This window comes from Hippoglossus stenolepis, chromosome 15, assembly GCF_022539355.2.
Source record: "Hippoglossus stenolepis isolate QCI-W04-F060 chromosome 15, HSTE1.2, whole genome shotgun sequence".
Classification (NCBI taxonomy): domain Eukaryota; kingdom Metazoa; phylum Chordata; class Actinopteri; order Pleuronectiformes; family Pleuronectidae; genus Hippoglossus; species Hippoglossus stenolepis.
Window position 1 is genome coordinate 19,503,581 of NC_061497.1, and position 23,937 is coordinate 19,527,517.

The 23,937-nt window shown below is 42.7% G+C and overlaps 1 protein-coding gene across 3 annotated transcripts in view; it reads right to left on the minus strand.

Moving 5' to 3' along the window:
* The window catches only part of trim3b (tripartite motif containing 3b), a 29,072-nt gene extending 5,325 nt beyond the window's left edge, over positions 1-23,747 (minus strand). For 2 of the 3 annotated variants that reach the window (XM_035177991.2, XM_035177989.2), the window contains exons 1-13: positions 13,667-13,869; positions 8,891-9,066; positions 5,313-5,442; positions 4,757-4,867; positions 4,495-4,646; positions 3,625-3,805; positions 3,304-3,405; positions 3,047-3,145; positions 2,438-2,590; positions 1,846-2,224; positions 996-1,099; positions 721-888; positions 429-597 (exon numbers count right to left, since the gene is read on the minus strand). In XM_035177991.2, the coding sequence (XP_035033882.1) occupies positions 429-597; positions 721-888; positions 996-1,099; positions 1,846-2,224; positions 2,438-2,590; positions 3,047-3,145; positions 3,304-3,405; positions 3,625-3,805; positions 4,495-4,646; positions 4,757-4,867; positions 5,313-5,442; positions 8,891-9,036 (1,894 nt within the window). In that variant the 5' untranslated portion in view covers positions 9,037-9,066; positions 13,667-13,869. Of the gene's footprint in view, positions 1-428; positions 598-720; positions 889-995; positions 1,100-1,845; positions 2,225-2,437; positions 2,591-3,046; positions 3,146-3,303; positions 3,406-3,624; positions 3,806-4,494; positions 4,647-4,756; positions 4,868-5,312; positions 5,443-8,890; positions 9,067-13,666; positions 13,870-23,550 lie in introns of those variants that run through there. The other variant, XM_035177990.2, reaches the window with a different exon arrangement.
* Between the last annotated feature and the right edge of the window lie 190 nt (positions 23,748-23,937).

The window sequence follows — 23,937 nt, forward strand, 5'->3', positions numbered from 1 at the left end:
CACTATGCAACTTTTACCTTAAAATATCAGCCTCAGTATTAGTTTGAATGTTCAGCGACTGTGAATATGGAGAGTTATACTGAGCAACTTAAACTGCCAGAATTGAAATTCAAGGGTAAACCTGATAAAAAAGACTCAGAGGTAATTAAAAAACAGAGTTTGTGTCCAATATTCAGCCAAGAAAACTTTTTAAATGTGAAAAATTCTACACAGAGTTTGGTGGATTTGTTAATTTTCTGGTTCGGGAAGTTTTCCTTTAAATGAAAACCAAAACAAAGCCCAACTGAATGAATCACCGCATGTGGCTGCAGAGGGCGCTGTTGCTCACTAAAAGTTGTATAGTGTTACTTTCAGAAAGAAGACCTTGTCTCTGAGCTCCCTGTCCGTATTAAAAAGATGTCTGCTGTTACATGTTAACGCCTCCTCACCTGCGAACTGTCTGTCCGACGTCCCTCGGCCCCCGAACTTAGTCACAAGTTTCCCATTGGACTGAAAGATGAAGACGCAGCAGGCCTTGTTGTCCACGGTGATGATGTGTCCGTTCTTATCCACAGCGACGCCCTTAGGGCCCATGAGCCGGCCGGCACCGATCTTATTCTGCAAGGGAGCATTTTAGCAGGGAAAGAAAGACATGAAACACTTTGAGAGAATTTCTAAACCATCTTTATCTCTATACGTTCGTTAATATTATATGTTTCATCTTAAGTTCTGTGATCTCACCTTGAACTTGCCGTCAGAGGAGAAGATGCTGACCCATCGATTGTCATAGTCGGCCACCACAATGTCCCCGTTCAAGTCCACGGTGACACCCGTCGGCCTCTGCAGTTGCCCCGGAGACCGACCTCTGACCCCGAAGCGCATCTTGAATTGGCCGTCGTTGGTGAAAATCTGTAAAATCAGTTCCGTCAGAGAGCAAATGAGTGACAGGATGTTCCTTTTCCAACGTGACCACAGACAAACACCTGCTCGTCTTCCTCTCTGTGTGTGGGTCTCACCTGGATGCACTGGTTGTTGCTGTCAGCCACCACCACTCTGCCGTTGCTGGAGGCTGAGATTCCCTGCAGGTTGGTGAACTCTCCTTTCTCTCTGCCCCGCGAACCTGGCAATTTAATGACTCAAATAATTACACACTCTCTACCTTAATCTGTGTGTGTGTGTGTGTGTGTGTGTGTGTGTGTGTGTGTGTGTGTGTGTGTGTGTGTGTGTGTGTGTGTGTGTGTGTGTGTGTGTGTGTTAACAGTACAGTTTATAGATAAGTATATAAAGATGGACAACATGTCGACCTCCTAAAAGTAAAGCCAAACCACTGCAGTATAGGCCATAACCCCTGCCTCCTCCATGTTAGTGGACGGGACATGGACAAAACTAAAAAGTAAAACTTACACGTCAAAAAAAGTTTCTGTCATAAGTACTTCATCTCAGTTGAAGAGCTCATGTTTGAGGTAATATTGGTTTTAATTTGTTATTTGATGCCATAACAATGTGTGTGAAACGTCATGATTGACAGCTGAAACTGACTCAGAGAAACCTGCCACTCAGCATCTGCAATGCAAGTAAACAACTTGACATTATTGTTGTACTTTTCATAAAATCCTTGGACGTCACTTCTTCTTTTTCGTCTCAGTAAGTTGATTTTCATTCAGTTTACTGGCAGGAAATGAAAATTGTAGATTCTAAAAACTTGTTTTATGGTTCAGAAATGAGTTTGCAGTATTGTTATATATTTCCTTTCTGCAGTGAATAGGATAAAACCATCAAAGTAACAAACAAACAAGTAAATTGTGTGTTTTTCTGCTTCACAGTCCTATGTTTGAAATGAACTTCCTCTCCAGGCCTCTGTCTTACCCACTCTGTAGATGAGCTCATCCTCGATGGGGTTCTCCTTCTTCTTGGTGGTGCTGTACATGCTGGAGGGCCGCCGCACTGCTTTCTGCCGTATGTGGCCCCCCGTCCCGCTGGGAGACTTCACCCTCCTCTTCACGTCATCTGGAGACTGTGGCACATCTGAGGGCTTCACGGCCCGTAGGCGGAACGGGCTGCCGCGTACCGGCTGGCCGTACAGCAGCAGGGCGAAGGAGTACTCTCCCTCAGAGCGTATCGTGTAGCCCACCTCGTACGTTCCGTTCTTATTGTCCGTTATCTCAGTCTCTGCGGCTCGGTTCCCGTCGGCAGACGTTATCTCTGCCTTTAAAACAGCATTTCCGCTCCGCACCAGCTCGCCATCCTGCAAGTAGAGATCACTGATTCAATTTCAGAACACAGATGATATCTTGTTCCAGCAACAGTAGTAATTCTCATATGATGCCTCCATAAAATAACTGACTTCTTTCACAAACAAACAAGAAACATTGCATGAAATGTGAATTCAAAGCTGCTGTCTATCAATCTTTCCATGGTTCCCTCTGCACATGTAGCCTCAACAACTTGAAGACTGTACCTTGTCTTTCGTTGTCACGGTGACGGTGTGATGCTGCCCGGTTGCTGCGTGCCGGAGGCCTTCTCCCGTGGCAACAGAGGTGTGAGCGACAGCAGCTGTGGTGAGGAGAACCCCCAGGTTCTGGATGGAGCGTCGCAGACCTTCAGTCTCCACCTGGAGCCACACGGCACACACAGGACACAGGACACAGGACACAGGACACAGGACACAGGACACAGTGCAAAACGTATAAACCCTTTGTGAACAGCAAATCAGAGCTAAGCAGAGAGTGAAAACTGGACCTTAAACTGTCCGATCACCATAGATACGACTCTGATGAGATGCTAATTTTGCTCTGTGTCTGCTGGATGTCAAAACAGCCTTAGAATAGCTTTAATGTCTAAAGTATATTCCACAGTGATCCGACATGTACTGTATCTATCTCATTAGTGACAACAAGCAAAAACTCTCACATCCTCAATAGGAGCATGAAAGGTTAAAAAAACCTGCTGCTATAAGTTTTCTATCCAGACCTATTAGACAGAGGCAGCGCTTAAAATCATAGAAAACGATCATATGATAAAATCAGTCAGAGAAATGGTTTGAATCCGAATAAGCAGCTGTTGCTACCTGACAGTCCAGATGTGCGTTCTGATGGGGCCTCTCTGGAAAGTCGTGTCGGGCCAGCGCTGTCACCCGCTCGCTCATCTGCTTCTGAACCAGCAGCACCTTCACAGGCAGGAAACAAAAACTGTTTTCTCAGTCAACTTTTCAATCAAAGATATTTCACTGTTTCTGCTCACATCCTGTTACAGGATAGCCGATTCCCAGATGAGCTGTAAACTGTTTGTGAGCTCTGTCATGCTAGTAACAGTGAGCCAGCCCACCTCAGTGGCGCTCCCGTGGCTGAGGGCCTGCTCTGTGAAGCTGCAGCTGCTCTGGATGTGCTCCTTCCCCTGGAGGAGAGATGAGAGCTGCGCCTGCAGGACCTGCACTCAGGTGAGAGAGAAAAGAGGATGAGGACAGGTTAGAGTAAAATATGAGAAGAGAGGAGGCAGGTGAAATACTGTTTATACAAAGAAGGAAAGAAGAGGAGAGAGTCTTTCATTAAGTCCTAAGGCTGACAGGAATGTGAGAGATCTAACATGTGTGTCTGACCCTGATGATGCAAGAGCACAAATGCTTGTGCATGTATGTGAGAGCACCACCTTCTGCTTGGTGGTGCAGATGTTCTCCAGGTCTGTGATGAGGGCCGACTTGCGCTGATGCAGCGCTCGCTCCAGCTCTTCAAACGTACTGGTGATCTCTGCCACCGCCTCAGTCTTCCTCTCGTTCAGCTGCCGAGAAATCTCACTCACCAGCTCGATGGCTGCTGTTAGCTGAGGGAGCCTGGAGGGGAACACGAGGAGAAACCTTCTGAGAAACCCTGTCTGTTTATCTGCTGGTTTTTTTGCAGGATTACGCAACAACAACAGATTGAATTACCATGAAACTTGGTGGAAAGACGTGGGCCAGGAAAGAACAAATTACATGTTGGTGCAAAGGATCCAGGAATCTCTTTTCACTTTCTTTAACATTGTGAGATGGGACATTTTTCAAAATTTTCTCTGATTTCTCGGAGAACAATTCCTAGTTATTGATCTGGAATTTTGTTTTTAAATAAATAACAATTTAGGGAACTTATATTTACGAGTGTGTGAAATTTGGTGCAGATCAGAATAAAAATCCAGATCTAGTGAATTCATATATGGTTTCATCAGAGGACCTGGTGGAGCTATTCTAGTTTGTTTTTAACTCAAATAAATAAGAAATATAAGATAACTTGTATCACGTTTTTCAGGGAACTCAATGACACATTTATAAGATAACCTGTTGAAGAAGCTAGATCAAGCTACAAAACGTGTCCCTATAATATATTAATCATAGTAGATGTAGAAGAAGTTTTGAAATGCCAGGCACAGCACAGCACAGGTGATGTTTGATGGCAAATGCTAAATCAGGGCCAAAACACCTCAGCTCCCAAACACCTGATGTGAAGGATAAAGTCTAAAAGCTTCACGGAGACATCGAGTCCTCACCTGCTGTGTATTGCGTCCAGCTGTGTCTTCAGTGCGGCCTTGTGCTGCTCCACCACGTCCCGCAGAGGAACAGTCACGTGCTCCCTGTGCTCGGCCTCCGTGCAGTCCAGACACATGGCTGTCTCACACGACTCACAGTAGAACTCCATCACCTGCAGAGGGAGACAAGTAGAGTTTCAAAATGAAGCTCACTCACTCTGGCTGGTTATTGCAGGAGGGGAAAGGAAAGTTTTTTTTAGATTAATTATTAGTAGATTCCCACCTTCCCCTCGTGGTTCGGGCAGCAGAGCGGCTTCCCGGCAGCTGCAGCACTCACTGACTCCAGGACACTGCAGGCCTCGGGCCGCGAGCACTCCGGGTCTCGTTGAAGAACCTGGTCAAGAACATTTTTAATGACTAAGTAAGATTAATGATCTATGTTCTTGTGCACAATGTGGTCTATGGTGTCCTTTCTTTCCTTTATTTGGCAGTCGACAGCTGACAGATGAGATGCAATAAAAGTGAAGCCAGAACTGAAGTGCGCAGAGGCAAACAAATCCTAAAAAGAGCCTCATGAAGCATACAGGACTGTCCAGAGTGACCTCACTCTGAAAGTATGTGCTCACTCTGTTGAACACTAGGAGCGGTCCTCACTAAAACAGCACCAGGATCACACAAAGCAATCTGACCCACTTCTTTCAGTTCATTTCCCTTTCTTTGACATCTATCTCATGATTGGTTGAATCTACGTTTCTTCCTCTGTAACATACTAGAAAATCCTGTTGGGCGAACACATTTGTGTCTGAGTTGAAAGAGAAAAAAGGAATTAGGATTCAAACCTCCATGAGATTAGTGATGAAGAAGTTGTTCTGTAAAGCACAAACTCCTTTCTCTGGCAAGATGGACGTCTGCCGGCACACTGGACACGAGAGCGTCAGAGACTCTGGGGGAATGTAGTTCTGGAGACAACTGAGGAGGCAGATAAAGAAACGCATGAGATAGAAAATACATAAAATATACACAAGCAAGTCTTTTGCATTGTTTTCTGAATAATTAGCAGAGCCTGACTGATGTGGATTTTTGGGGCCAATGCCAATATTAGTAACTAAAGTAATAAGATACCGATATATCAGTCGATATTTAAAAAAATATTTCTAAGATGCCGTTATCAAACCTTTATAACAAAGAAATGTTTGATATTTTACAGTTTAATCATAAACTTTACTATAAATAACCATAAACACAAATACCACACACATTCAATACAACTTTACTAATCCCAAGAACATTTGTAAAAGAAGACAAAACCAAGATACAGACACGCAGTGACAAACATCCACCAAAACAATAACACAATGAAACACAATGAAACAGCTGTTCAGTTGCATTGTGTTAATGTGCAATTTCTTAAAAAATGACAAATTTATTTGACATAAATTCACAAGATTTCTGCATAAAGATGAAAGTAAAATAAAAGTTTTCATATTGGTAGATCAGCTGATTTTTATCGGCCAACCAATAAAACAGAAGGGTTCTAACTATCTGTCGTCTTAGCACCGTGTTGAGAGACAGTGTCTGGTTCTCCTGTCACAACAAATTGAAGTTGAGAGTGAATCAGAGTCAAAACACAAAAACCAAAAAACCACAGCCTGAGAGAAAACATCCAGACTTTGTCTTTAAGTGAGTGAATCTTTGGCAAAACAACTTTCCTCACTGACTAAATACTGAAGGACAGAACATGTGTGTGTGTGTGTGTGTGTGTGTGTGTGTGTGTGTGTGTGTGTGTGTGTGTGTGTGTGTGTGTGTGTGTGTGTGTGTGTGTGTGTGTGTGTGTGTGGCACATACTGCACGTTTATGTCTCTGCATATTTGTGTGTGTGCACGTGACAAGGTGCTGGATTCAGGCCGAGCCTCCTCCGGTGCCGCAGCCACAAATCTGTCCCACCGGCCCCTGAAGCCTGAGGATGTTCAGGTTCAGTTGTCCTGAGGAGTTTTAACATTAAACACCTTCACGAGCCAAACCCCCAGTCAACAGTGTACAGCTGCAGTTACAGCACATTCCACATGGCCGACGGCCCGGCTGCCATCCAGCACATGATGCACAGCTGTGTTTACTTTAGCTTCTGTGATAACTGATCGTTATACAGTAAAAAAAACCTGAGGTCAGTGTGGAGGATAAGTCTCAACTCACACTAAAACCTTTCTGTTTCATTTACGTCTCAACCAAGCTTTGTTAAACTAGTCATTAGCTTTTGAGAACAACCAAAGATTTAAAGCAAGATTACAGTTGCTCTCAGAAATGCACTGAAGTCCGATGATGGACACAAATATCAAAGGATGAAAACAAGTTGCAGTGCACGTAGAAGACGCCAACGCAGATTCCAACTTAGAAACACAACGAAATTCGAGAGCTTTTGGGGATAAGGGCCTGTGCTGGTGTTGATGTGCTGTAAACAAAAATATGAGACGTCAGAATTTATACGTCATGTCCTGCCTCCTTTATTCTCACTATAACAATAACTATAATCACTTGCCTGAATATTTCAGACATTTTCTTGTTGATGTGAACACGTCTGACCCGATGAATCTCCTGCTGCGTTCTTCACATGTGAAAAGCAAACTCAGAAAATATCTGTCAGTCAGTTCCACAGTTCTGTGGATCACAGGAGATCGTACCCACTCACCAAAGTTAGATAGAACAAGAACAGGGGGAGGAGTGGGAATAAAAGAGGAAACATTCTCCATATTCCAAGTCAGTGAACCATCAAAGTCTTGGCCGCTCTGTCAACACCACTATACCAGTCTGGACAAATCACCATTGGTTTGTCTTTGTTTGTTTGGGGACTAACTGTGCTGTGAGCTCACATGTGCTTAATGACAAAGAGGAAAAGAGGAGCAGAATTAAACGTGACACCAACCACCCCCGAACCGAGGGGGCCCAGCAGGGGGGTTACCAGCTCAACCCTAAAACCATCCAGCATTAAAACATCTGTCTGGCTACATCATGCACAGCTCCAGACAAAAATCTGTTCACCTCAGCAGGGCTTCAGATCACATGTCATCCAGTTAAACCCCCGGATTAAACCTGCCCTCTGGTGGGTAACTGCCCCTCTCATTGCATGGAGAGAAAAGACTTACCCTTCACGCTTTGTGTCGCTATCGAAAACTATTCCATAAATATTTGTTTGATCGTAGGGTTTAGACGTAAACCAGTCTGAAACATAATCCCGGTTATCCTCTATACCTCACAACACTCCCCTCTCTACATTCTCCGTCCTCTCACCCTGACCCACAACAAGCTTTCCGAAAGCCCCCCCCCTGCTCGGCACCAAATGCCCCAGTAAGTATCGCTCGAGGGGGGTGTTGTCTTTCTAAGGAACTGCAAGTTTAAGTATTTTAAGTGTATCTCCCAACAATGGGGCTACAGTCAGTTGGCGGCCCCCGATGCTGAGGAATGCAATTATTCCCGTGGAGTCTGTGAGGAGAAGCGCTCCGAGCTGTTTAATTGTTGGTGGGGATTTGCGATAGATTTCCTTCTATTAGGGGACATGTAAATATTAAAGGAATTCTTCAGAACTAGGATGGCAGGATACTGACAGGGAAATTGCTACAGTAAAAACAGATAAACTATAATTACTGCCCTGTGGTTGTACGCCTCCACCAACCACAGCGGTTTCAGTCTACACACATTTTTTTTCCCAGACTCATATGAGGACACTGTAACCTTTGACCTTTAAATTAATCTTTTAAATTGAACAAAAATGTAAGATAGGCAGACTTGAGATATCATGTTCGAAAGAGGCCACCGTGACCTTGACCTTTGACCTTTGACCACTCAAATCGAATCAGTTACTCTGTGAATCTAAGTAAACCTTTGTGTGAAAGTTGAAAGGATTCTCTCATGGCATTCCTAAGATAACCCGTTCACACGACAGAAAAGGTGTACTGTGAGGTCCCAGTGATCCTTGAGTCAGTGCCTCATGTAATGAAATGGTGGGTGTTCTTGATATATCAGATTCACAAGAACATGATGTCACTGTGACCTTGACTTTCAAGCACCAAACTCTAATCAGTTCATCTTTGAGTCTAACTTAATGTTTGAACTGAATTTGAAGAAATTCTCTCAAGGCGTTCCCGAGATATCACGTTCACAAGGCAAAAGATATGTTTTGTTTCACCAAAACCCAATTAGTTCATCTTTAAGGCAAACTGACGAACGGACGGATGGACGGAAGGACGGAAGGACGGAAGGACGGAAGGACGGACAACCCAAAAACACAATACCCCGTCGATGCAGAGGCATAAAAAGCCGATGGTGTGAGCAGAGACTTGTGTCAGGTTCAGCTTGAGGGACCCGGAGGTGTATTTAGACCTTTTTGCCGGTGTGGGTTGAAAGCGAGAGGACAGACGTTGGTTACCTCTCACAGAAGGTGTGCAGACAGGGCAGGACCTTGGGGTTGCAGTAGTGATCCAGACAGATGCTGCAGACCAGGAACTGCTTGTCTATCTGACGCACCACTGGGCTGGTGCTCCCAGCCTCGCGCTTCGCCATGGCAGAGGACATTTAGAGCCACAGACAATGGCAGCAGTTACCCTAGGGGGGGAGAGACAAAGATAAATGGATTAATATTCGGCTAAATTTAAACTTTTCTATTGTTGAGTATCACTTTCGGGGACTGCTAATGCTCAGCGAACTTCCCACAGGAGGTACCAGGAACCCAAGCTAATAAAGCCGTTTAATTCCTCGTGTCTATTGTTGCTGTGTTATTTCTGGGTTAATACCAGACGGAATCCAGCTGAAAGGGACCAGTGTGAAACAGAGACATGCAACAGCCCCGAGGTCGGAGACAGGAGCAGATGTAGACAAACCAGCAAGACCGTGTTTAATCAACACTTCAGTTAAAAACCAGAGCAGGAAATTAACACAATTTGGACTTAAAGACAATACAATAATGTATTATGACAAGCTTGTAAAACAAAAAGCCCACGTCTACACAACACACACCCCCGATGCACTCTGGACCTGTTGTAACAGTTAAATCCACTCATGAACTGGACACACACACACACGCACACACACACACACACACACAGTCACGCAGACACACAAAAGAATCTGCTGAGTCCTGTCTATGTTTGCTTCTGTTGCTGTTTGATAGTCGTTACTCATCACTTGTGGTTTCTCACTGTGTCATTGAGTTAATAGTTCAGCTGTTATACTGTAATTTAACACATTAAACAATATGTTCTGTCATGATAAACAAAGTGTAATTGATCATGTACACATCACATCAACATCATTGTAGAGTACAGTACAAACAGTCCCCTCATGAAACCACATGTTAATTCACTACATCCAGATTTTCTTTTGGATCTGCACCAAATTACACACACTCATAAATATCAGTCTCCTAAAGATGTCAGAGTTTTTAACAAGATCTGTTATTTGTTCTCTGACAAATCAAAGAACATTTTGAAAAACATCCTAAGTGAAAAGAAGATTCCTGAATCAGGGGGTGAACCTGAATTTTGTTATGGGTTATTCCCGGGGTCACCCCTCCAAAGAATTTCATGGAAGGTTAATTAACCCTGCTCACAAACAAACAAACAAACAAACAAACAAACAAACAAACAAACAAACAAACAAAAATGCAACCTCCTTGGAAGAGTTTGATTTAAAGATGACAATACATTTTAATGTGATTCACACATATTAGCCTCTTTACAAATGACTGATCTAGTTGTTTTTAGTTGTGTATTAAAAGAGCTGTGTATCAGTCTGGGAATGATAACAGGTTACAATTCTGCATTTCAATTTTGATGGCCCCTTTTTCCCTTTAATTTGTATTAACACATCATGTTGCCATTAAATTAGATAAATATGTTAAATGTGTCTGTTATAAGTCATCACATATTTTCAACTTCTCACAAATTTAAGCTCTAAACATTTAGAATTCATTTTAAATAACACACCAAATAGCTGGCATGGGCTACATGTCGCTAAAATCTCAAAACCGGAAGGCAGCTGGAAGGTGCGGATCCTCTGCCTGGCAACACACACCAGCGCCGTCTCCACCGTGTCCCACTTTCACATTCATCAGCACAAGTCCCAACACATATGGTGGAACAATTACAGCTGCATGTTAGAGATGCTGCTGCAGCGTGCTCCACTCGCATGTAGAGTGAAAATGAAATGGAGAGACGGTGTTTTAACCGCACTAAAATATCGGGTCTAATAAAGATTTAAGATTTAGATTTAGATTTAGATTTGCAATGATTTTTTATCTTTTTGTGAGAAAAGCAGAGACGACATCTATTTTTTGGGAAAATACTTCACCTCACCTGCCCTCAGCTTTAAATTGTGGCCTTTCATGATTACTGCACGTGTCACTTTTACCTCTGTGCCGCTGACTGACTCCGGTGATGTCGTCCAGTCACATTTTCTCAGTAGGTCAACACGTGTATTATTCATGTTACAGACATGCACTCGTATGTTCTCACAGACGCAGGGATGAGTGAAGAGCAGCGTGTGTGAGTCTCAACAAACACACGTCTGCATGGCTTCAAGATGGAGTTATGAACGTTCCCTTGTGACGAGGACACACACAAACTCATGCACAAAAGCACAAACACACTGATAATCATCATCCCCCACCTCACCCCCCCTCCGTGTCTGTGCATCTGTCGCTGCTGGATCTAATATGACACTCAATCCCCTAGCCCATCTTGCCCTATTGTCAGTTGTTGACCCCCCGCACACACACACACACACACACACAATCACAGTGGGTAAGACCCAGGCAGTATCTTTCCAGAGGATCCAATGACACACAGTCTGCGGACCGGGTGGGTAAAGGTCACGTCTTAAGCCGCCGAACCACAAGAACAACATGTCACACTCCCTCTCTGCTGAGGAGAGTGTCTGATGGAAACGATCAGTGGTTAAGTGGCTTATGTTTTGTCTGAATCCAAATATGCATTGTTCTGTTTAAATCCCGCGATTAAAACTGGCATTTCAAGAATATCCGGTTGTCTCTGTTGGACTCTGGTGAAAAGAAGCTCGATAGAACGCAGAACAAACGAGGGATCAACCACAGGATGTTAAGTTCTCATACACTTCTTCTCCTTCTCCACCACAACTCACTGATACCTCAACAGCATCATTCTGTCATGACGTCTGTCTAAATTTAGACACGTGTATTAGCGGGGAGGCAGGGAATCTATGACAGTGAATCTAAAATAACACCCGTGGTCCTGGGACGGCTGTGGCTGCATTTGTTTACTTTAAAAAGTCATTTATTTTTGGTGGCCACAGCAAAATAAGATCCTGAAAAGGAATAAATCCTAAATAGGAATTTGCCAAAGCCATCTGCTCAGTGTCAGTCGGAGAAAATGGAAAAATAAAACCTTTAATGTCACTTAACATTTCTTTTGAACCTACAGTGTAACTCATGCGTGAAAGGCATGTGACTTTTACAAAGCTATGTTCCAGCTGATTGGAAAATGCACACATGCCGCTGCAGCACACACACACACACACACACACACGTGAGAATAACGCTTGCACATGAGTGGATTCTCCTGTGCAGTATCATGTGTTTATGTACATGCAGGAAGCAGACGGCGTTCCCAACTTCACTCATGTGCCTAAGTAGGCCGCCGTGCTTGGTTTTGAAGCTTTAAAGCAGCCGTGACCAGTTCACTGACAGGCTCTGCAAGCTCCAGGAGTGAGTGACGACGTGCAGACTCAGATTTTAGTCTCTGCAGTTAAAGCAGCAGCGTGTGATGAAGCCAAGCCCAGACAGGAACTGCAGGAAGCCTCTAAAACACGATGTACGAGAGGACACGTCCTGCAGGGAGCTGTCAACTAAACACCATCAAAATGAAATGTGTCATAATTCCCCCGGCAATTAAACACGCAGTAATAACAGACCTCGGCTCCAGTAATCCCCCCCCCACCTCCCCTGAACTCTCAGGATTACAGTATTTGCATGTGAATCTGGGTACGTGTTTGCGTGTGAGCGCATGGTTGCAGCAGGTTGGTGTGTGACAACAGGCGAACACTCGTGGAGTCAAAACACAAAGCGCCTATTCAGCGCCGGCTTAACAGGATACAAAGTAATCGTATTCTTTCTCTCACTTTCTCTTTGTCTCATCCAGAACTAAAGGAACTGGATCCTCGCAGCTCATACACGTGTGAATATAATATATAACACACACACACACACAAGGAGAGGAAGTGGAAATTAATCAACTTCTTCCCAGTTCAACAGGAGGACAGAGACAGTTTGAGAGGAAAAGTGTCAACAAGAGCTGGGAAATAAAATATAATTTTCATCATTAGTGATTCAACAAAGCTTCAGTTCATATGGATCAACTTCAGATTTGTAAAAAACGTTGCTGTTTATCAAGTGTTTGATACTCTGCTCATTAAGAAAAGTTTTAAACCACAACGTTCTCTCAGGAGCAAAAATCTAAAAAGTCTAAAGAAATAAAAATGTGTCATTAATCATGATAATTATCGACATTGACATTTGGTCTTGATTTAAGTTTTGGCCTCAGGGTCCATCTGCTCCCTGTTGACTCTCGTGTACCTGAACAGCAACAATGAATCTGTGCTGACAGCTTCACACAAACACACTTCACTCTGGTGACAGCTGATGGCACACAGCTGGGCGGCTGTGCCTCAGGAGGTCGAGAGGGGCGATGGTTCGATCCCCGGCTCCTCCACATGAGCAGGTGTGTGATAGAATGGTGTTTGTTTTTGTAAACCAAGTAGTGCATCAGGTTTATAGTGCTGTTGTATGAACGTGTGAATGTGGCTTGAACTGCAGAGCAAATGTGAAATTCACTATTTAAAAATATACAGTCAACACGTGTACTGCATGAACATAAGAACACAAACAACACACACACACACACAGTTGACTTGTATAAGTACACACAGTTGACATATATAAGAACACACACACACACAGTTTACATGTATGAGTACACATCCACACACACACACACACACACACACACACACACACACAGTTGTCATGTATAAGAACACACGCACAGAGTTTACATGTACACACACACACACACACACCCACACACACCCACACACACACACACACCCACACACACACACACACACACACACACACACACACACACACACACACACACACACACACACAGACTACCTGCTGTCAGTCGGCTGCAGTAGATCAGTGGAGAAGGCTCCATGGCAGCTATGTGTTGGGTCAGTGTAACACTGAAGAATCAGCACACACCCTGACTTCCCCTCTCGCCTGCGCCCTCCAGCTCCACTGACCACTCTTCCTTTTCCCTTTTCCTCACATCACACACACACACACTCACACTGAAAAAGGGCTGAACAGGGACGACAACAGAGGGTGGGACTGTAAATTGAAAGTCCCTCCTACTGTCAGAGCTGTTTACAAGCATGAGCTGACTGGATATACCCTCCTACTGCCGCACTCTGATTGGCCGGGGAACTTAAACTATGGAGTGGGGTTGCATCACGGGAGAACAATTCGTGCCGGCCAGAGCGGAATGGACGCATGCGACTGAAACAGACAAGAGGAAGAGGAGCAAGAGGAAGAGTCCAACTGTCAAAGCTGGAAAGACATAAATGCCATGTAACTATATAACTTGTGTAACCTTGTTGAACTCTGCAAAACGAGTCTTGAACGCAGCTTTGCTCAGAAACAACATTTCTGACTCTTATCTAAACATTCAGATTATCTGGCTTTCAGTTACTGTTACCAAAAAATGTGTCATTACTAAACCAGCCAAGTACCCCCACACAACACACACAACACACACACACACACACACACACACACACAAGCAGGTCAGCCAAACACAACACTGCGTTACATAATTCATGATGTCACCTTTAAAAAAAACTCAGAATGTGGAACATATGCCGCTCTCTCTCTCTCTCTCTCTCTCTCTCTCTCTCTCTCTCTCTCTGTCGAGCATCATCGCATCAAATTACACATCTGCAGTGATTAAGAAAAACCCTCACTGCTAAAAAGGGGATTATGTTTTTTTATTTTTTTTGGAGGGGGGGATATCAAGTAAAATATCTCATTGCAGGATTTCTTTGATCCTGGTCTCCCGAAAACGCCGTGTCCTTGTGAAGTGGTCAGAGTTTAATCTGGAGCGGGAGGTGATGATTTTTCTCACATCAATCTAGCGTTAATCTGGGCGGATTGAGTCCAGTTGTCTCTCCACCCTCGCTTCCGGCCCTTCGCTCTTCTCCACTCCCCGGCACACACCTTTCCAAAATCCCATCGGCCTCAGCTCGCACGCCAGGAAGTCGAGGGTAAGAGGATGGAAACACAACTCGGCCAATGACATCAGTTAATTTAACGAGTCACTCACGCAGATTATTGTGCCACTTCTGCTGCCTGTTATGAACTTGCACTGATTTAAACAAACAAGTCAAATGCTCCCCGGACTTCATTACAAGATCTAAACGCTTGTTCCTTCCAAATTAAGTCAGCTCCCACAAACACGCTGCATAGAACTAATTTATGGTGTCTTGTTTTCACGCTCTGCGGTGCGTAATCAGGGAGTTGGGTATCTGACATGACCAATATACCAATTGCAGCGTGGGCAGGCCGCCTCTTGCCATCGCTGCAGCGAGCACTCGACAGCATTACTGGTTTATTGCTGTGGTATCTGCTGAATCGACAGTTTTATGCGAATATACAGCTCCTGCAGTTATTAAACAGGAGGAAGATGAAGCGCCGGTGCCACAGTGAGTCTCCAGAAACAGTGCACATCATTAATTGATGTAGGACCAGAGATGATCAGAAAATAAAAAGAAATTGCATAATTTCTGAGTTGTTGCCCTTTTCGGAAAAGTTAAATCCGGTTATAAAGTCCTGTTTGAGGCTGTGAGAGTAACTTTATTCTGAGATAAGAGAGAAAAACAAACCGACCTCAGCGGTTAAGTCTGAGCCGAGAGCGATGACAACAACAACCAAAAGAAACGGTTCTGCCTCAGGCTCAGAAAGGGGCGGAACAACAACAGTGAAAAACAACCAGAAAATCCACATCCACTTCAAGCAGTGAGAATAAGAACAATACTTTTACGGAGCCACAAAGCTCTCGTGATGTATTCTGATTATTCGAGAGTCTTAATAATGTGACAAGAGAGGTTCATAACAAAATAACCTGAACCTAAGTCTGAACAGAGGTTTAATATGTGGAAATGAAGATAACTGTGACACATTTGCACTATAATAGCACTTGAGTTTTAAGATTTCCTTTATCACATTTATGCAGCCTAAGGAATACTTATATCTAATATCCAGACCTTATCCTAAACCCATCCCATTCACTTGCATATAAAACCCATTAAATAGTTTTCTCTATTTTAATTCTACATCCTGAGCTCATGTCCTGTCCACGTACCCTAACCCCCCGTCCTCACTCTGTAATGTCAAGCACACACTCAGACACACTCAGACACACTCATCTACGCAAATATATACACACACACCTACAGTCAGCTGTTTCAATCTGAGTCAGTCTATAACCCACCTCCCCCTCTGCTCCTCAGCTGCTCAAATGACGCCACACACACACACACACACACACACACACACACACACACACACACACACACACACTTCCCTCTCAGAGTTTAAACCTAAATTTGGTCCTTATAAAGATATAGGAATAAACCTAATAGATGGCGTGCATGGGCCGGCCTGTATGTACTCTCGTTAGCAGGCTCTGCAAACCTCCATTCTCCTGCACAGTCCAGCCCTAAGCCTCCACATACATATACTTCTATATATAGAGCTATCAGTTCTCATCCCCTTCACACCACAGGCACGTGCTCCGAGTTGCACACACACACACACACACATGCATGCATTGTGGAGAAGAGGAGGGATCCTTGGATGACCAGCATAGTAATGACTCAGAGCCACTGGAGAAGGACCCAGATGCCAAACATTTACCGGAGCCTGTCTTTGGCTGCATAACTCTGCAATTCATGTGACGCACATCCGGGTTTTACTTGTGCACGCTCGCACTCATCCATCTACATGCTAACACACCACTGACACATCCTCACTGGTTTTTATCATGTGTGCAAAGTTAGGAATGAAAGATAAGAAGGTTCACCTGCAGGTTTGTGTGTTTAATGAGGAAATTGTCAGCATTTATCTGATGTTGCCACACAACATCATTAGAGAATCATCACAAACTATTATTGACAGGAGACTTGTTTTTGGCAGCTCACAGTAAACACGCAGGTCTACAAATTACCCACTGATTGACGGGTTGAAACGAAAACACTGACGCTTCCCTCTCAAACGCTGCAGCAGCAGGCGCCACCCAGCTGTCGTCACACCGCCATCCGCCTCAGGGAAAGCAGGTGTGTGAGCGTAAATTTGGCTTCACATAAATATCATTTGCTTTACTTTTTCTTTTTTTAACAGAGCAGTGGAGGCAGAAAGCCCTCAGGCAGGTTTCAAAATCTCTCAGACAGGTTTGGTGCTGAATGTGCACACACAGTTTGTAACTAATCTTTTGTTCGACTCACCTGCATCTTGTACACGAGTAAAGAGTAATCACATGTTTTGTTATCACAGCCCCGACAAGAGTTTGAAGGTTAACATGATATTTTAGAAAACCTGCAAATCCTTCAAATACATGTAAAAATAGGCCATTTCATCATCTGTACTGTTTATCCTCAGAGGGTCATGGGGAGCTGAAGCCAGGAGAGGGGATACACTCAGGAGAGGTCGCTGGCCAATCACAGCGCTGACATACAAAGACAAATAATTGTTCACAATCAAATTCACACGAACGGGCAATTTAGAGACTCCTATCAACCTTCAACAGTGGTTCTCAGATGGGGGTCCACGAGGGTCCTTTAGCAGAGGAGGTCTTTGAAAAGTTTCCAGATTCATCCCTTAAAATAATCATGATACATGGGTATAAATATATATATATATATATATATATATATTATCATGTCTTATATCTTTCTAAGACAATGTCCTCTTGTGTTCTCTTCTTCTTCACAAAACAAAGTAGAAGTGTAAAAATAAATAGGGTATGTCAAATCATTCCTATGGGGACATACTGTATATGAGGGGGGTCTTTCCTCTGATCGGCCTGCAGGGTCGAACCCAAAACATTATTGATGTGAGGCGATGAACCACTGCATCACTTTACCACCCAGCATAAAAAACACATACAAATACATTATGATATAACAATGAGATATAATTTAATTCTTTACACCACGAACAAAACCCGTCGACCCTGCGAGCGCCACAGTCATGAAACCACCCCCCCCGTGTCTCTCCTCTCATGTTCACTCTGCTGCAGACTGAACTTCATCAAGAGATTCCTGACGTGGATAACATCAAGCAAACATCAGAACAGCAGCTCAACTCCACTGAGCCTTGAGAGAGAGAGAGAGAGAGAGAGAGAGAGAGAGAGAGAGAGAGAGAGAGAGAGAGAGCGACATCTCTTAAAGTGCATGAGTCAGTGTGCATATCAGATCATAACCTTGTCTTATCAGATTTGGAAGAAAAGAAACCCTTTGAATTGAATTATTAATATCAAACCAACTCAATTGACATTGGCATCACTTTTAAAGTGAAGATCCATGTTTTTATGAAATCTTATATAAGTACAGTACATATTCACTAATATGATTACCTATTATAAAAGTACCTTGATATATAAATAAAAAAGATTAATGTTAATATACATAAACACAGCTGATGGAGTATAAGAAATAAAAAGATTGTAATCAACATTTCAAACGTTCAAATGTTTGAAAATATCAAAATATAACATTCAAATAAATAGATTCATTCTACACGAGGCACAGACTCCTCATCCTCGACGCTCTCGCTCTGCCGTGATAGTCTCAGTGAGAGCGGGGCATGTGCCACAGGGTAGAGGAGCTGATCCTGAGATAATTTGTTTCTTTAAATAACTGAGGGAATAGAAGCCTCCGAGCTAAACATATATTAACATGAACAGTTCATTGACACAACAGATCCAGACCCCAGTCACGTTTCAGGTAAGTTTAACAGACCCTGTGTCTTCAGGAGAGTTTATCTATTTGGGAAGTTTAGCTTTTTGTCTCATAAAAAGGTCAAAATTTTGTTTATATAAGAGCCGAATATCCAGAAACCTCACCAATCAAAACAGAGAAGAGCTCTTTGCTGTGGGCCGTCACATCACAGAAACACACAGACTCAAAGAGGGGGGGGGGATTTCTGCAGGAGGAGATAAAACACATTTTTCTGGGACCTGGAGTTGTTTTTTCTCACTCTCTGGTTGTACGGAGCAGAGAAGCAGCGCCTCAGGGTGAAACTCTCCTCGTCTCGCTGTGTTATTTAGTTTTTTTATGTTTTATCTGCCCTTGCTGCTCATTTTAAACATAATGAAAAAAACTAACTCAGTGGGTCCAACAGCGGCAGAAATTCATTTACTTAAGGGGATTGGAAATTCCATCATTTGTTTGTCATGCCAATAGGTCGACGGATTTATGATCTGCACGTCTGTCAACCTCTGCACATGAAGGAGTGGGGGTGAAGCCTAAACAGCACGCCTGGTGGACAAAATAAAATAAAAGATAATTCAATCCAAGGCCTGAAAACTGAAGAATAAAAGCATCACAAATGCAGGATTCTCTTTCACTGGATTCTACAAGTGCTCATCGTATCTGAAGGAATCCCACAGTAAACTGACCACGCTTTTTGTGATGCTGCTGTGACGGAAAAGAACAGGGAAGCCTGCGAGTGTGTGTGATGCAGCGGATGACGACTCTCGGTGGGTGGTTAACCTTCCCCGCTCCTCACTGTCCTGCACGCAGAGGGGCCTTAAATTATCAGCTCGCCCGATCCGAGCGGAGCTGGACAGGAATGTGTCACAGGAACCGTCTGAATCAACATGTTAACGCACCTCAGCACACACAAACACACACAGAAACACAAGTGCACCCAACTATAGCAGCACATCATCACCAAAGAAGCATGTAAATGGATAAAAGAGAATTCAGACGACAGGGACTGTTTGTTTTTACCACAGAGTCACCATCGTGTTAATCTTCACTGATTTCTATCTTTACAGGAAAGAGTGAGCGAGGATAATACAGTTTTATGATTGTTATTCTTATTCTTTCATCACAGTAAGATCTAAACAGGCCTGTGTGGTGTCCAGGGCGTTCATGCTTCAAGAAGTAATGAACCTACACATGACTGGTTGGAGGATTAATATCAAGACAGTGACCACAGGAACATCAGCAGTGCAGAGTTTTAACACTTGACTGAATGTTAACTAATCCGTTCTTCAGTTTGATTTATATACAACAGTGAATCTCTCCTTCTTTTCACCCTTAGATTTTCTGATGAACTGAAGCAGTTTTGGATATATGGAATTTTTACATAATCCTATTTGGCTTCTTTTTTATATATATATCTCTTAATATAATACATATATTTCATACACTTCCTATATTTTGTATTTCTATTTATTGATATTGTCATGGTCTCTGTATATTTGTAGTCTCTAGTCTGTAAAAACCCAATTTCCCCCCCCAGGGATCAATAAAGTACTTCTGATATATCAGATATCTTCCTGATTAAAGGTTGTGTGATGAGCACAGCAGCAAAAATATTGTCAAAATAAGAAAGAGAAATATGACGTATATTGAAGATTTGGCATAAACGCACAAGTTTACACATGAAATTATGCAGAATTGCAGAAGAAGTCAGCATTTAGATTTATAAATGCAAAAAAAACATCTCTTCCAAACTGAAATAAAACAACAGTGTTTTGTTGTGGTTGTATAATCTGATGTATATGAAATGCTGAAAAACATGGTATAATATGGTCAGTGCTATTACTGAGCCCCCCTGAGCAACGTGTCTAAAAATACCCAGCATGACGTGAGTGCATCTCTCAGCTCAGCTGCTGAGCTTTCACCACATGGCTCCCTCCACACAATACAACGTGCACACGACTGAATGTGCTTTGGAAACACACACTCACTCCTTTTCCACACACGTGTTCACATCTTAGTGCAAACATTCGCACACAGACTGGTTTTCTAACCAAATCCCATGTGACCTTTCTGTCAGACAGCAGAGCCTGTAGCTCTGATATGATGCAGCCAATGATGTTTTCAGCTTCAACATCTTATCTTTTGGACCAGAGGAGAAATAAAAGTTGTTTGTACTTCAAAGCGAAATATAAAATGCACATAAAAGTGAAAATGAAACTCTTCATATTGTCTCTAGGCTAAAACCTGGTGCAAAATATAATGCACATTGCAACTGAAACCACAATATAGAACCAAAGTCATCTTTGTTTGGAAAAATGTATCAAAACTAAAATAAGAAAAAGATATATTAATAATTAAGGATAAATTAGCCATCTTGGCTTTTACAGCAGAGGTAAAAGGTTAATAACAATTCACCCGACAAGACTTTTAGAGGATCCTACATCTTTAACACTACTCTGTTCTCATCAAAGACAGAGTTAATAAATGTTCTCATCAAAGTCAGAGTTATTAAATGTTCTCATCAAAGTCAGAGTTATTAAATGTTCTTATCAAAGTCAGAGTTAATAAATGTTCTCATCAAAGTCAGAGTTAATAAATGTTCTCATCAAAGTCAGAGTTAATAAATGTTCTCATCAAAGTCAGAGTTAATAAATGTTCTCATCAAAGACAGAGTTAATAAATGTTCTCATCAAAGACAGAGTTAATAAATGTTCTCATCAAAGACAGAGTTAATAAATGTTCTCATCAAAGTCAGAGTTAATAAATGTTCTCATCAAAGACAGAGTTAATAAATGTTCTCATCAAAGTCAGAGTTAATAAATGTTCTCATCAAAGACAGAGTTAATAAATGTTCTCATCAAAGACAGAGTTAATAAATGTTCTCATCAAAGACAGAGTTAATAAATGTTCTCATCAAAGACAGAGTTAATAAATGTTCTCATCAAAGTCAGAGTTAATAAATGTTCTCATCAAAGTCAGAGTTAAATAACTTGTGCTCTGACGTACACGTTTCCCATGAAGACCCCCCCCCCTCTCTCTGATGGGTTCATATGAAACCAGCATCAAAAACATTTACACAAACATTTGCTTGACCCTGCAGAGACATTTCTGTTACCCGTGGCAACACGATCACCTGAAACACAACTGTCAGTGCTTGCAGTGTTTATCGAAGTCTCTTGTCACGGTGCTAGATGCCACCGTGAGGTACCAGGAACCAAATGATTCTTCTCAGCCATTTACAGAGAGGTGCAAATACAGTATCTGCTTGTTAGAGCCTGGATATGGATTTTTGCGGCCAGTGCTCATACTGATATTAAGGAGTAAAAAATGTCCAATACCGACACAGTGGCTGACATATATACTGCTATGATTCAAAAAATGTAATTGACGCAGGATATTTTACAGTTAAACCATAAAGTTTATCATAAAATAACAATAATAAAACTTAATATTTACATATAAATACACAAACTTTAACACAGATATTTATATGTCTGTGAACAGTTCCAAAATATCAAGTCAGGCTCTAGTGGTTGTATTAAACCTCATAACAAGAAATTCCAATTAGATGCACCAGCAAACACTTTAACGACTAAAATGTATAAATAGAATAGAAAATTGGCTCCGCATCAAGTGAGCTGATAATCTCAGACAGTCTGTGACAGTCGGGACACAAGTGGGGCAGAAAATCCAGTAGTTTCAGTAGTTGGCAGCCGCTCAGAATATATTTCGACCCTTTAAAAATGTCCTTGTTCGGGACTTTACACGCTCACAAAGTGTGGACACCTCTGTCCTCCACTGATTCCCCCTCAGGGTCTCGTCTTGTTGGAGTTCCAAGTCAAAGGTTTTTGCTTTGAGGACGACGTGAGGTTCTGCTCACAGCATCGTCAGCTGTGTCTCGGTTTAGAATGAGAGCAAAGTGAAGAACTGACACTGAGAGACAGTAGAAAGTCAATGCATCATTATAAGAGTTTTATGAGGGTTTGCTAAATCCAGGTAATGCAGGTAATCTGAAATTGTACAAAGGTTGACAAGGTTGTCACTCGGGGTAACTCACGATATGATATGATACGTGATACATGGCCCATTATAACGATAATATCACGATTCTCCGATCATACGTTGTAGATATATTGCAAGACAATCATATAACGACACATCGCGATATACAAAATGCCCCTAAAGAGATAGAGTGCAGGATTTGTATTTGTTCACTGCAATTTGATGTCAGTTTCACAGAGTTTGACACAAAATGAGACAGAAAGATTTACTAAAAAGTGCATAAAGTTTTATCTTAGTCCCCGTTTAGTCTTTAACAAGCAAACAGTGACTTTTCAATGTCCACATGTGCCAGCATTCAAATGTAAAATAGACATAAACTGGCAAAAGTCCAAAATATATATATTAAACTACAATATCGATATTGGACCCCAGCATATTGATAATCGTATCTCGTGAGACAGGACATGATATATTGCCGTATCGATATTTTGATAAACTCTAGTAGATATTGATGCACGCTGACACGTTTGTTTTCTATTTAGAAATAAGATACATTTTTCATTCATGTCTTAGCTAAGTTATTAAATCTCCCATATTTTGGGGAAAAAAAGCTTTTTAAAGACATATTGCAGCAAGCCACAAATTCATATTTCAAGTGAAGTTCAATATTTAAACCATCTCTCCAGCACAGAGAGCAGCAGCTCATCACTCCACTCACCTATGATCACACTGAGCTCAGCCTCAGAGAAGCTGTCAAACACACAAGCAGTGAATATGTACAGGTTATGCTGCACAGGCCAGCGAATGGCCTGCCGCGTTATTTTGGAAACCGGCAACATAGGGTGTATGCAGCAGTTAGAGGAAGGTGAGTGGAGAGAGGTGGCATGAGAGAGAGGACAGGTTTGCATCCTCCCTGCCAAGGGGAGAAAGGTGTGGGATGGACAAGGATGAAGGAATGAGTGCCGTAGTGGGGATGGCGTTAAAGAGCGAGGAAGATTTACTTACAGCAGGTTCCTGACAGATGAGAGGAGAAGTTTTCAGAAAGCTCTCCCCCAGTGGGAGAGATATGAGTCCACAGAACCCAACATCGCAACAGCAAGAAGCCCCTCATGCAGCAGGGAGTCCGGGGAGGCAGGTGGGGACACGGCGTATGTGTGTGTGTGTGGATCTGGCTTTAATTCATGTATGTGCGTGCAAGCAGGAGGAAGAGTGAGTGAGGGAGACAGAGAGAAAGAGAGAGTGAGAGACTCTTAGGAGGCAAGAGATACAGAGATTGTACAAGCTGACTGGCTGCTGTGAATATGGGAGGGGGCTGGATGGTCCAATAGTGTGAGAGATGAGCAGAGCGGAGGGGATATGGCAACAAAGAGACACCGAATTTTTTCTACACCC